Source organism: Poromitra crassiceps (genome assembly GCF_964638095.1).
Source record: "Poromitra crassiceps genome assembly, chromosome: 19".
Lineage (NCBI taxonomy): Eukaryota > Metazoa > Chordata > Actinopteri > Beryciformes > Melamphaidae > Poromitra > Poromitra crassiceps.
Window position 1 is genome coordinate 28,392,847 of NC_139646.1, and position 14,294 is coordinate 28,407,140.

At 45.3% G+C, this 14,294-nt stretch overlaps 1 protein-coding gene across 2 annotated transcripts; it reads left to right on the forward strand.

Moving 5' to 3' along the window:
• Positions 1–10,769: 10,769 nt before the first annotated feature.
• Positions 10,770–13,459, forward strand: chchd10 (coiled-coil-helix-coiled-coil-helix domain containing 10; the record flags this gene model as incomplete). Of its 2 annotated transcripts, none has more annotated exons than XM_083655422.1 (4): positions 10,770–10,869; positions 11,947–12,166; positions 12,687–12,828; positions 13,237–13,459. In XM_083655422.1, the coding sequence occupies 4 exons, from the start codon at positions 10,832–10,834 to the stop codon at positions 13,254–13,256; spliced, it is 420 nt and encodes a 139-aa protein (XP_083511548.1). In that variant the 3' UTR covers positions 13,257–13,459. The 2 variants fall into 2 exon arrangements, with proteins under 2 accessions (XP_083511548.1, XP_083511547.1); XM_083655421.1 differs by having other exon boundaries at positions 10,832–10,869; positions 11,929–12,166.
• Positions 13,460–14,294: the final 835 nt, after the last annotated feature.

Consider the following 14,294-nt stretch of genomic DNA (forward strand, 5'->3'; position numbering starts at 1 on the left):
TTAAAAAAAAAAAATAATAATAATAATAATAATAATAATATCACCAGGTGAACATTTTTGACTGATATTTTTTTCAAATGTCATGCACGGAGGCTCCTCATGCTTGCAACTTTTAGAAATTCAAAGCTATATAGAGACGGAGCGCCACGCACATCGGAGGAAAAAAATCTGTGCCGTCTTACGAAACCAAGGGCCGAAAAAACGCTATCAAAAAGCCTGTAGCTAGCTAAAAAAAAAACATTTTGTCTAAGGATTATTTTAGCACCCTATGTTTACCAGAAAGGAAAAGGTATTTTGACAAGGTGCATGAATGAACCTTCCTTTTCTTGGAGAAATGCTCCCACAGAATGGCCAGAAATACTTGATATTTACAGGTAAGGTCATCATTTAGCTTAAAGGAACACTCTGCCCATTTTCAACCAGCTTTGTATCATTAGAACATCAGTAGTATATCAGAAAACTGTAAACGGTTTTGAAGTCTGTCATTTAATTTGACAGTTAGTTATTGAGTGTTAAAGTGTGGACCAGTGATGTCACTGGTCCACACTTTAACACTCAATATGTATCTAATGATACAAAGTTGGTTGAAAATGGGCAGTGTTCCTTTAACAGAAATATAGTTCGCCTAAAAGTGACATTTGGATATTAGATTTACCAGTGACAAAATGCTTGCTACATACCGAGTGTCAAGATCCCACAGTTTTCCCATTCTTCCTGATGTCTTATTGCCTGTGTCCACTTTTGCTTTCTTAAAGACGCAGTTTTTTTCTATTGGGCAGCTTATAAAAGCTTAGTTCAGGGTTATTTAGCTTGTTGCTAGTGCTTTTAGGCATTTTATTTACTTTGTTAGCAGACGGAAATGACATGGAGGCACCCTTACGTGCGTAAAGACATGGAGGCACCCTTAGCTGCGTAAAGACGCAATACAAAGTCAATGGAGACAAATCCTTCTCGCCATGCTCCAATCTATTGGGTTGAATCTGAAGCAGCATAAGGCAGCGTCAGGTTATTAGAACGTTGCTTCAGTTAAACTACACATTTGACCGAATCCCTTCAGTTCTGTTCCGTGTTGGGCCTTTGTGCTTTATTTGATCGTTCACAGCGGAGCAGACATGAAAGATGGCAGAAAGAAACCAAGGGAACCTGCAACGTACCCACAATGCATTGCGGTATGCATCTCTTTATATGAATTATTTACTGCAGCAGGAAAGATTTGTATGTAAAAACCTCATCACACAGTGGATAGGGCTGGGCTATATATGGATATTATATCGCTATCGTAATATGAGACAAGATATCTTAGATTTTGGATATGGTAATATGGCATACGTGTTGTCTTTTCCTGGTTTTAAAGGCTGCTTTACAGTAAAGTGATGTCATTTTATGAACTTAACCAGACTGTTCTAGCTGATTATTGATCAAAAACCATTTTCAAACAGTTACCTTTGACTTTCATTTGGAATTTCCACCGTGCAAAGTTGCCCAGATCAGCTTGAACTAAATCACAAAATTAAACTCAATGTTTTGATTGAAAACGAAAGAAAGAAAATCTCATGGCTAATCTGGTGGGTCAGGACAAAAATGTTCGGTGTTCTTTCAACATTGTGGATTTCCTTTGTTTTCCTTTTGTCATCTATCTCTAACATCTTTTCTGTCCTTTCTGTACAGGAAACTGAAATGCTCTGCAAAATACTCGTTGAAAATAAGTCTATTTCCCATTCTCTATTTGAAAAAAAATCAAGAATTTAATGTTGTTTTAAAAATAAGTCTAGTCTTCTTAAGTTTGTGAGTTATTAGAAGCCAACTCGCATTAACCACTAACCAAGGCTCCAAAAGGCTGCTGTGCTATGATTCTGAAAAACAATGTCCCTTTTCCTCCCGTAACTGTGGCTCCTTTCAGTGCTGGATCTTCTGGTGCCTCTTCAGGTTGCTGGGGTGCGAGAAGCGACGGTTGCACACGGAGCAGCTGAACGGCCGCTCCCCGGTGTGGACGTTCTTGTGGATGTCCAGCTGGCTCTGGCACACGAAGCTCTTGCTACACACCTGACAGATGTAGGGTTTCTCCCGGGTGTGCCGAGCCATGTGCTTCTGCAGGTCGTCCTCCAGGAAGAAGCGCTTGGTGCAGCTGACGCAGCCGTACGGCCGCTCCATGGCTGCTGCGTGGAAGCGGGCCAGGTGGAAGCCACCGGGGTAGGGCGAGGGTCTTTGGTTGGCCTGGCCCGGGCGGTGAGAGGCTTTTTGGTAGCTCGGGTTGCCGGTGCCGTGAGACGGCGTTTGGCCGACGTGAGTTAAAGGGGGGTGCGATATGACACATGGCACGTTACCTGGGTAGCTTCCCTTTCCTTCACCGTCCAGGTGTCTGAGGTGGATTGTTGTGGTGGTGATGTTCTGGCTGTCGTCTCTGTGTGCGTCACTGGAGGCGCTGAAATGGGAGGTAGTTAAGCCACTAGAGGTTCCAGGCGCGTCGTCGCGTGGGTAAAACACAGACCCGCCCTGCGGAGTCACTTGGACCCGTGCTGAGCTGCTCTGTCCGGCTGATTGGTGCATCTTAGGTGGGGCGAGTGTTTCCTCTCTCCCTGTTCCTCTATGTGTCTGCTGCTCTACAGCTGTTTGCCCTCGTGCTGCTGACCACTCACACTCCTGACCTTCCTTGTCTGAAGTGGCACCACCATCGATGACTATGACCTCTGACATGGAAGGCTTAGTGGTGGGACTACCTAAGGCCGGGTCGCCGGACTGTCGACCGGGGTGCAGCAACACTTTCTCGATGTTCGTTACGTGGTCGCGGCGAGCCGACACGTCGTCCGTGTTCGCCGACACGTTGGCCCACACCTGAGGCAGAGGAACGCTAAACAGACTACCCCGACTCTCCTCGTCCACGTCCGCGCTCGCCGGCCGACTCGCCCCCGCTCTGACGTGGCCACTCGTGAATTCCAGACGGGAACTACGGGTAGCGTTGCCGTCATTGTCTGTCTCGGTCAACTGGCCAACAACAAGGGTGATGATGTCAGATCCACTGACCTCCGTTTGGCTGTGGCGTCCTTGGGGCCGGGCGTTGGGAGGCGAGGTGACGCCGTCTCCGTCCCCGGTGCTGATGCGGGCCTCCACAGCTCCCTCCACCTTGACGATCAGCAGCTCCTCCTCCTGCTCGGCCTCAGCTGTCTGTCGGGGCAACAAACACATGAGCGGATTAACAAATACTGTGTGCACAGGAAACAGGAAACAGAGCTGTGTGCACAGGATACACAGCGCTAATGCCACAGCACTCCAGACCCCTCCCCTATTTGGAATCGGATGGAATTCTAGTTCCCCTCACTCCAGCTCATTTCCTCACAGGAGAGAGATGAACTGCCTTACCTCCACGGAGCATAAGAAACACACGTGTACTCGTGGGAAATGCAAAAGAAATAAACAGAAGATGGCGATATAGAGAAAAACTCCTCAATCAATGATGGACTCGGTGGAGAGTAGGAGTATTTTATGTTGCCGAGATCTGCTCACGTTTCAGTTTCCACAACTTCCACCACTCCATTCAAGATCGGTGATGTTGTTTTGGAACATGATCACATACTGCCGCCCTAGACAGTCTTGGAGAATGGGTCGAGTGCAAGAAATCTTCGCCGGACGAGGCGGGAAAGTTTGTTCCTGTGCTGTTGAGTTGCCAAACAAAGCTTTCAATACAATTATTATACAATCTTGAACTGAATGAAGTGCTTGATGAGTTTGTTGTGACTCCTCTCTGTTGAGTGTCATTTCAGCAGTGTGGACACTGCGCTATTGTGCGTCCGCGCCCCACACAGTGTTTGTGAATGGGAGGCGGGGTTGACTCTACAAATACGCTGGGAGAAACACCTGTGTCAGATTGATTTGCTTGATTATCCATGGTCGGACTGGCGTCTGCTGTTTCAGCTGTCCCAATTCTTAACAAGCAACTATGTCATTTTGTAAATAAATTATAATTTTGACTGCAAGATGAAATCCTCGTGATGTCTCGTCAATTCTGGGAAATCCATTACAGGAAGAATCTGTATCAAGCTTGAGCTCGGCCCAGCCATTTGGAGATGACGCAGCGCACAAGGCTCAAGCTCTGAGATTCCGGTAGGCTAAATCCAAGCACTTTTTTTTTTTTTTTTTTTTTTATCCTTTATTTAACCAGGTTAAAAACCCATTGAGATCAATGATCTCTTTCACAAAGGTGACCTGGCCAAGAAGGCAGCACAACATGTCAACAGTACATAGAAACATACAACAATACAGCAATACAATAATATAAAATGTGATTCTACAAATCTAGTTGCAAAGACATTGACCAATGGTCTCACGTTCCATGTCCTTCAGGATCCTGCCAAACTCAGCATGGGAGACCAATTCTGACCATTTTAAATCCTTCTGAAGGGTATTCCAAGCTAAGGGGGCAGCGTATTTAAAAGCTCTTTCTCCCCACTTGGTGCGAGGATGCGGAGCAGTCAACTGGAAATAATCCTGTGAACGTAGGTCATAGTGGCTGTGGCATCTGGACAGATATGTCCGTAAATAAGACGGGACAAGCCCAAGGAGAGTTTTATAAATAAAACTCAGCCAGTGTGTACGCCTGCGTACATACAGAGATGGCCATTCAACTTTTTCGTACAAAGTACAATGGTGGGTAAGCCGTTTACAACCAGTGACAAATCTCAAGGCACTATGATACACAGTGTCTAGTGACTTTAAACATTGGGCAGAAGCACCCATGTACAACAAATCACCATAATCTAACAGAGGCAGGAAGGTTGACGATACAAGCTATTTCCTAACCCCAAAGGAGAAACAGGCTTTGTTTCTGAAATAAAAGCCTAACTTCAGCTTGAGCTTAGAGACCAGGGGCCGGTTGCACCAACTGGTCTTAACTATGCCTGGTCGTAACTCCTACGTCGGTCTTAGTTAAGACCATGGATTTACGCCTGTTGCACCAACACGGCTTACTCTGGTCTTAACTACGCTGGTCGTAGCAATGCGCGTTCATGTGAATTGTCGGGGAATGCCCTCTGATTGGCCCACATGTGCCTCGCGCCGTCACCCACTACTGTATGTGCGTCACTACACCCTCCCTCCTCCCACCCCCCTCCTCCTGTGGAAGCCCCGGGGGAAAATGGCGGCGGCGATTAGTGTCAGGGAGTCTGAATGAAATTGAATGTAACGTTCCCAATTCTATGTATTACATTCTAAAAAAGTAACGGCAACATTTGGGAAGGCTAAGCCACACAACTAGTTAGTTATAATCTAACGTCGTGCTTTCAAAGACGGCGAACTGGCGGTGTTACGACGATGACGGTCAAAAAGGTCTCCGCGGAGATCTCTGCTACGCCTCCTCCTGACGAGGCGCAGGAGTTACGCCTGGTCTTAGTGAAAATAAGGCTCAAGTCGTCTTGGTGCAACCGGCGTAGCTGTTAGGTCGTAAAGTTACGACCAACTTAGCTTAAGACCAGTGTAAGACCAGTTGGTGCAACCGGCCCCAGATTATTAATGTGAAACGTGAAAGACAACTGACGATCAATGTGAAATCCCAAATACTTATAAATAGGAACTAATTCAATTTCCTTTCCCTGGGAACTCAAAATAGTAGGGAGGTTTAGTGGTAATTTACCTGCTTTCGAAAACATCATTAGTTTTGTTTTGTCTTTGTTTTGTGTTAACACATTCACTGCCAGCCTTTTTTTTTTTACTGTAGGTAGCTTTTGCCAGAGGGTTTTTTTGAGGATTCTGGCTCATTTTACAAGAGCCAAGGATAATTTTCTGCTTGGAGTTTGTCAACACAAAGTTCACAAAAGTACTAATAGAATGTGTGCTTTCTCTGTCTAAAAGAGTTAGTTTGTAGAGTTAGTAGTTATGTAGATATTAGCCGTTGAGTACAGCATGGTTTCAGCGTCTGAGACAAAAAGCTGAGATAATCGCAGTTTTGTGAAATTCAATATCAAACAGTCACTTTAACCATTTATTTTTGGCATCAGTGAGACATCAGACATAAACAATATAGTTCTGAACAGTAATTTCCTCCATAGCAGCACCCGCACCCCCTCTCCTTACAACTCCTCCCTCCGTGGGCGTGTCTGGTGGATTTCAGCAGCGTTTGTCAGTCACAAGCCAGTCTCTCCTGCCTGTCTGAGCAGTGAGCAGCAGCCTCCCTCTCTGGCGGCCCCTCGTCGGCGAGCGTGGATGTGGCTTAATCCGTTCTTGGATTTTCGGTTGAGAGCTTTGACGAAGCCTTGTGTGACTCTAGGCTTTATGCTGCGCGCTTCAAAGTGTGCTTTCCACCCAGTCCACCTTTGGAACCCCCCACCGCCGTGCGCCCGTGTGAAAGGTTTTCGCCTACAGTATGAGAATGAGGCTCGTTCGCTTCTGGGTCCTCGGTTGAGCTCAGCTGGAATGCGTGCGTTTCTGGCCAAACAACACTCAATAGTCTGAGCACCGTCGCCACTCAGTGGGTCGGCGGAATGGATTGCACACGCCCGGCGGCTCTAACAGTATAATAGAAGATGCAAAAGGGCCAGATCAACGATCCACCGTCAAAAAAAAAAAAACGTTTTTTTTTGACGTATCAATACGTCGCTGGCAGTCAACGGTTGGATTCTGCTTGACGTATCAATACGTCGTTGGCAATGAACGTGTTAAGAACCTCTTTATAAATCCAACCACTTTCATGCACTTTCCTGACCTGTGACAACCCTGTAACTCATCCTGGCTCTTCTGTCCACTTTGTATCGCACTGTGGGATGTGTACCTCCGTTTTGGTGGTGGTGACCACCTCCTGGTCAGGGTCCTGGTCCAGGTGAATGGTCTGGGCCTTCTGTGGACCTCTGTTCAGAAACCTATTCCGGCCCTGCAGAGAGGGGCCTGGCAGAGGAGGGAGGGGGGGGGGAGTCAGTGACTGGCTACTAATACAACAGAGCTCAATACAACACACAGTACTCAAACTGATTAACTGATTATCAAAATAGTTAATTCATTTAATTGTTGACATCTAATCAATTTGCCTAATCATTGCAGCTCTAAACTAATGATAACGCCTAATCAAATGTGATAGAGTAGCTAATCAGTAAAGTGCCGTATCATACTAAGTAGTTAATGAGTACTGAATTATTGTATATTATAATAACCAGCTAACAGGTAATAATTAAGTAATGATTCAGTACTCATGATGCAGCACTTTACTTGTAAGAGCCATGAATTGATTTATGAGAAATTATAATGAATTGAGAACATTTATCATTGTATGCTTGTTTATATTATGGTGGTTATTTTGTTTATTTGTTATTCCATTATTGCAGTGATTGATATAATTAATTGGGTCAAATTAGTTAATATAATAGTTAGTTAATTGATACACCTGTTCACCTGCTGCTGGGGGGAGGGAAGAGGGGAGTGAGTAGGTCGCTGTATTTTTTGTTGACCGCTGTTTATTAGTTTCTGATCGATGTGATTACTTTGATAGAAGTTCCTGCACGTTGTTATTGTTGTATTGAGTTTATTTATTTGTTCTTCTTTGTAATAAAGCTTTAAAATGTATATTTTTGATCCCAGTTAATCTTTTTGTTTAGCGTGTCAATTATTATTTTTTATTTAACCTTTATTTACTCAGGCAAGCAATTAAGAACAGATTCTTATATACAAAAGCAGCCTGTGAAAAAGCAAAAGGCCTTTTGAGGGAAGGGAAATAAAGACAAGGTTACAAGTAAGAATGACAGTGTTATGTTATATACAAGTACAAATGACAGGAATAATAAGAGAGGGAGAGGGAAGAGAGAGAGGGAGACAGAAAGAGAGAGAGACAGAAAGAGAGAGAGGAGGAGGAGGGAAGAGAGAGGGCGGTGAGTGAAGGGGCATGGGGGGGAGGAGAGAGGGGGCTGGGGTGGGGTGTGTGCGAGTGGGAGGCAGTCAACAGGTGCAACAGTCGACTACCACCTGTATGAAAAAACAGGGAGAGTCTGGCAAGCGAGACTAGTCTCTCTCTGACGTCTCGGGAGAGAATTAACGTTCAACATTTTGAAATGTGGTGATATACACTTCAGTAGAATCGATGTGGAGGACGCACGTTGCTTGAAACACCAGGAGCGATCTGTAAACACACACTGAGCGAACGTGCAAAGAAGTTGAACGAGAAATCAGTGGTGTAGTGGACGGTAGACGGAGTCTACCAACTTATTTTTCACATGGTTTTGCGTCTACCCACTTCTAGCGGCAGATTCCACCAGGAAGCGTTGCATTACGAGGCGGACACCGGAGCTGGTCGCAGTCTGTCTAGTGAACGCTGTCTAGTGAACGCCTGTGTCCACCAGAGGCAGTCTGTCTAGTGAACGCCTGTGTCCACCAGAGGCAGTCTGTCTAGTGAACGCCTGTGTCCACCAGAGGCAGTCTGTCTAGTGAACGCCTGTCTCCACCAGAGGCAGTCTGTCTAGTGAACGCCTGTGTCCACCAGAGGCAGTCTGTCTAGTGAACGCCTGTGTCCACCAGAGGCGTCCCCGAAGCTGCTCCTAGGCTCGCCCGCTACGCGGCAAAAGACCCCAACGATTCAGGGTCTTATATGTTCGACAGGGTGATGTATGGGACGTTTTGAACAAAGCCGATGATGTCACAGTGGGATTTATGACATCACTGATGTCACAGTGGGATTTATGACATCACTGATGATGTCACAGTGGGATTTATGACATCACGGATTATGTCACAGTGGGATTTATGACATCACGGATGATGTCACAGTGGGATTTATGACATCACAGTGGGCCAGAGAAACAAACAGAGCCCCAGCTCCCATTTATATAGCCCCAATGCACCCATATACGTGCAAGCAAAACATCACCAAATAGATTGGAAGTGGAAACCCTCATTAATGTTCTGCTTGCACCTATGTTACTTCCTGCCTTTTAGACAGAAAATAGGTGATTTGGGTGGGAAGTGAAAAGGCTACTGTTTTGAATGGCGGTTGGCGTGAGATGCGGGCTTGCGACCTACCCGCCAGGCCATCCCTGTGCTGCTGTCTGTGGAGGAGGCCGAGGCGGACCCCGGGGAAGCGGCTCTCTGGCCCCCCGCCACGGGCTCTCTCCTGGCGGTAGCGGGCGATCTGCAGCTCCAGCAGCTTGATCTTTCTGCGGAGGAAGTCGCTCTCCTTCTGGCCCTGGCTCATCTCCAGCTGGACCACGGCGTAGCCATCGTCCACCACTTTGCAGATCTCTGCCACGGCCGCGTTGGCCAGCACCTCCATGATGGAGGCGATCTGAGTGTGGAAGTCCAGGGCTGCTGTCGACATGCTACAGCTGAAATACAATGCCTTTTTCTGGGCTAAAAGACGAGATTGTCTCTTTAAAACGGTATCGGCGGTGATCAAAACGTCGCAGCGCTACCTGAAATGCATACCCATTTAGTTGTACGTGTTTAAAATGATGGAGAGCAGCTAGTGTCGAGGGAGCCGAGTCTTTGTTGATATAATGGACGGCTGCACCACGGACGGAAACTCATTTCTGACAGTCTGGTTCCAGCAGGAACCGCGAATACAGTAAAACACCGCCGCCTACTGTTCAGGAGTGGACACTTCTTCTTCTTCTTCTTTGCGTTTTTGGCAGATTGCAATCCAATTATTAAGGAGCATACCGCCACCTACTGTACATTTTTCCTACATCAGTCTATGAAAGAAATTAAATAAAAGAAAGAAAAGAAAGGAAAATAAAATAAAATAAAAAATATATATTAAACAACCCTGTAACCTTTAAGAATTCAATCACCCCTCTCTATGTAATCCACACCTTATCTCCGTTTGTTCCCAAATAATATCCCTTTCAAATCCCATCCTCGCCCAGCCTCTCTCACCCTTTGTTGCAAACTTACCCTTTCTTCATTATATTTATCACATTGCATTAATACGTGTTCAGTGTTTTCAACAATATTACAGTGTGCACATTCTTGTGAATTTACTTTTCCCAAAAGAAATAAAGTCTTATTTAAACCAGTGTGATCAAATCTTAGCCTGGATAAAACTACCATCTCCCATAAATACCGTGTGTTGTAACAGGAGTGGACACTGGACAGGCCATAACATTGTATGGAAATCAGATTAGATCAGATGGAGGTATAGCCTACTGATGCTGCATCATTCATGCTGATGCATGTGATGGAATCGGGTCGCTGCAGCAGCAAAAATAGTAATGGGACACATGAAATAAAATAATAGCCTACATGAATAGACAGAGAAAAATGGGCGGCATGTAAATAAGAAGGCTACAAAAGAAAAAAGATGGAGTAGCCTACATGTTAAGATCTAAAAAAAACAGTATGGGGTTGTGCAAAATAACACAAACCAGTAGGATGTGGTAAAAAGTAGTAAGTATGTCATATAGCCTAGTAGCTGTTAAGTGGTACCCCCTCCTCCCAAGAAAAATATAGCCTATTTTTTTTAAACTGAAGAAGATATACATTTTCATTATCAATGTTTCAAATAGAAAACCAGAGCTTTTCAGTCCCTTTTCCTCAACAAAATAAAATAAATGAAGTGCTGCAGTGTGATACAGCATGTAACAAGGTCACACCACCAGAGACGGTCAATTCTCCTCCAATGTTCAGAGCGAGACACCCCAATTTCCAGTCACTTCCTGTATCTGTCTCGCCACTGCCACGCCCACTTAGGAGACTGGTCAGCCAATGAAGTGTCATACCATTGGACCATTGACAGAGAGTCACACTACACGTGCTCTGCCCCATGCCGGTGCTGCATGGCTTGAACAGAACAGCCTGTCCTGTGACGTCCCGAGCTTTCTAGAAGCGCCGCCGGACGGACGCACCAGGCTCTACACAGTGTTTCAGGATGGCCAGAGGCAGCCGCAGCCGCCCCTCCGCTCCGAGGTAACGCTAATAACACACAGGAACATGGCTCAAGCGACTATTAGTTGTTGAAGAAGCAAGCCTAGCTTCGACTAGACTAGCACAGATATTTAGATTGCGTCATAAGTCACAGAGGCTCGTCCAAGTCATTTCGGTCCTGCCAAGGTCACTAGGTAAAGGGTCAACATGTGTTTAGAGAGAGTCAAAACATTGTTTTTACAATGTAAAGTGCTGCTCTGGACTGACCTTAATACTTTGATCAGGGTTGATATAGCTTTAGTGTAGGTTCACTAAGTTGGTCATTGTAGTACTAAAAAAATCAAATGTGGTTACATGATAGGCTAGCGCATTGATAGGCCTATGAGAGTCTAGTCTGAACTACTAAATAAACTAGTGACTAGGCTACTAACAGTGACAGTGTGGATTGTCTTTTCATTACAGTTCACTCAGTGTGGGTCTTCTGCTATGTGACTTTGTTTCTATTGAGTGAGATTGAGAGACCAATTACAACTAATTACAGCTACACTATATCCAGCTATGAGTTTTTAATACATAGTGAGAATTAAATAGCATTGCTTTTTACAACACGACAGTTGAAACCAATTAACATGAGGCTATCTTTTTGCTTGCAAATAATGCACACCAATGCAGAGATGTTGGCTAATAAATAAATGCTAGGCTACTGGGTCGGGGGACACCTGTTATCCTGTTCCTGTTCAAAATGGATTACCAGACAACTTTGACATCAGCTTTTTTTTTATAACCGTTTTAAGTCAATAGGCAATATGCATCATCTCATGATATGGTTCAATACACGATGCAGGACTCACAATTCAATACAACCACGATATGATGTCATAAATAAAAGTCCAACGAAAACAAAGTCTGACTGTGCAGAACTGTTCATTTCTGAGCCACAAATTTTTCTAACACTGGCATTATCTTGCTAGAATTTAAACTACCATTTTAATCTGATTTGTGATGACCACTAATATTGATTATTATTACTAGCTAATATTGTGATACATTTTTCTGTCCCACGATACCTTTACGCTTGTCTAATGGGCAAGAACTTTACAGCGTGTCTTCTTCCCACAGCCCAGCTCCTTCCCACGCTCCGCCCCCAGCCCTGGCCCCGCCCCCAGCCCCGGCTCCGTCCCAGGGGCCGGGCCTCATGGCCCAGATGGCCACCACAGCGGCCGGGGTGGCCGTGGGCTCGGCCGTGGGCCACGTGTTGGGCGGCGCCCTCTCAGGAGCTTTCAGCGGAGGTGGGAACAGCAACAGCAGCAGCCCAGAGCCAGCCAAGCCTGCCTACCAGGTGGGTCTCAGGTCTACTCTCTCCAGACCACTTCTCTGTTGCCTGTTCAACTTCTGACTGAAGGCTCCTACACACCGCCGACGAGTCTAAGAGATAAACATGCATTGTACTCGCACTCGCCCTGCAGCTTGGTTGGCTGCCTTGCTGTATTTCCGTCTTTAATTGGTCGATTTCGAAATGCCCCTCCTTCCCTCGCTGCCATCTTGTCGCTCACCAGCTTGCAAAGCATGCTGGGATACCTGGCGGAGGAAATCGCAGGCGGCAAGACGAGAGGAGGGGCCAAAACCGAAATCGACCAATTGAAGACGGAAATACAGCAAGGCAGCCAACCAAGCTGCAGGGCGAGTTGCGAGTACATGCGAGTACCTGCGAGTTTATCGCTTAGACTCGTCGGCGGTGTGTAGGAGCCGTGAGACCTGTCTTGGCTTTCACTTTTTGACGCTGTATAATGATCCTCAGGTTATTATACACACAGGTGATTTACGTGCTCACTGCTCACCTGTTTTGTATTGGTTCCCAGGAGCCTCCCCGCCCCGCCCCGGCCCAGCCCGGCCCCTGTCACTTTGAGGTCAAACAGTTCCTGGACTGTGCCACCACCCAGACGGACCTCAACCTGTGCGAGGGCTTCAGCGAGGCGCTCAAGCAGTGCAAGTTCTCTCATGGTAAGGCTGTGGTCAACGAGTGGTAGAAGCAGCACATTATATTATGGAGTTCCCAGTGTCAGAGATTGTTGCACGGCTGTAGGTAAGTTCAGAGAGGACTCCGAGCAGCCGAAGATGGTGAGTTCTGCCTCCGACTGTCGGGTTATTTTGTAGGCCCGTCTACCAATCAGATATTTTCACCCAGAATCCCGCTAATGAAGGGCAGAACCAGAAGGCATGAGATCTGTTCTGGCAGTTTTACCGGATCCGCACGGATCTGGTGTACGTCACGCGTAACGATGCCAAAATTGATGGTATACAAACAAACCTAATTGGTCTAGGAGTCCATAAGGGGAGGACTCCAGAAAGCTTCTGCGTAGGTTTAGAACATCATGATTTTGACCATGTTTCTCTTCTGTTTCTCTTCAGGTGTGCAGTCACTGGTGTGAAGGACACGTGCCAGCAGCCAGAACACACATTTCAATAATGACAACAAACTCATTGTAGACAGATCGACCTTTTGGTCCAATGGGGGGTAAAAGAAAATCTCTACCCCAGTCAGTGAGGATGCTGGTTTACGTTGTTTGTTTTGTTGGTTGATTGCCGTGAAATGTATGAAATGTTTTTGGTAATGTACAGTGATGTAAATGGAATAAATAGCTGCTATCTACTTTCAACTTTTTCTGTCTGCATTTGATTTTTTTCCTATCATGTACTAATGACAATACACACTACTGCTGTACCTAATGCAGTCAATGTGTAATAATCCTTAATAGCACAATGGATTATGAATGATCATTTTCCTAAATTTATGATATTTTTCTGGGAAAGGGTAAAGGTACAGTCTGAACCAAATCAGTGCTGTCTGCTTCCACATATTCTGGTGTTGGGCGTGTACTTTAAAAAAAAATTGACCCCCCCCCACCCCAGATGATACTGATATTTTTGTATTTTAAAACGAAGTTGATAACCTGTAGCCTATGCACACCTGAGGGTAAGAAAGGCTAAGATGTAGTGAGCAAAGCTGGATGATGTAATATTCCATAACTCTGACCTAACCTAATCTAACTGACATCACTATTGTTTTCTTTGTTTGTTTTTATCAAACAAAGTGCAGTTCTGACTCTTCAGATGTGTGTGTGTCCTCCCCTAGTAAAGTACATCAAAAAACCTTTGCAGTCATAATTTGGCTTTTAGAATCAGAATCAGCTTTATTGGCCAAGTATGCACACATACAAGGAATGTGTCTCTGGTTTGCTTTGCTCTCAAAGTACACACATACAGAAAACAAAAAACAGGCAAGGCAAGAAGGGTATACATAAGCAAAAATGTACAGTAGTTACTATATACAATTCTGGTGTAAAGTGTCTATTTTAAATATGTATATATGAAGGAATGTAAATTTACAGTAACTACTACAATAAGTGTGGTATAAAGTGTCTGTTTTAAATTCGTATATATGAAGTAATGTACATGTACAGTAAATG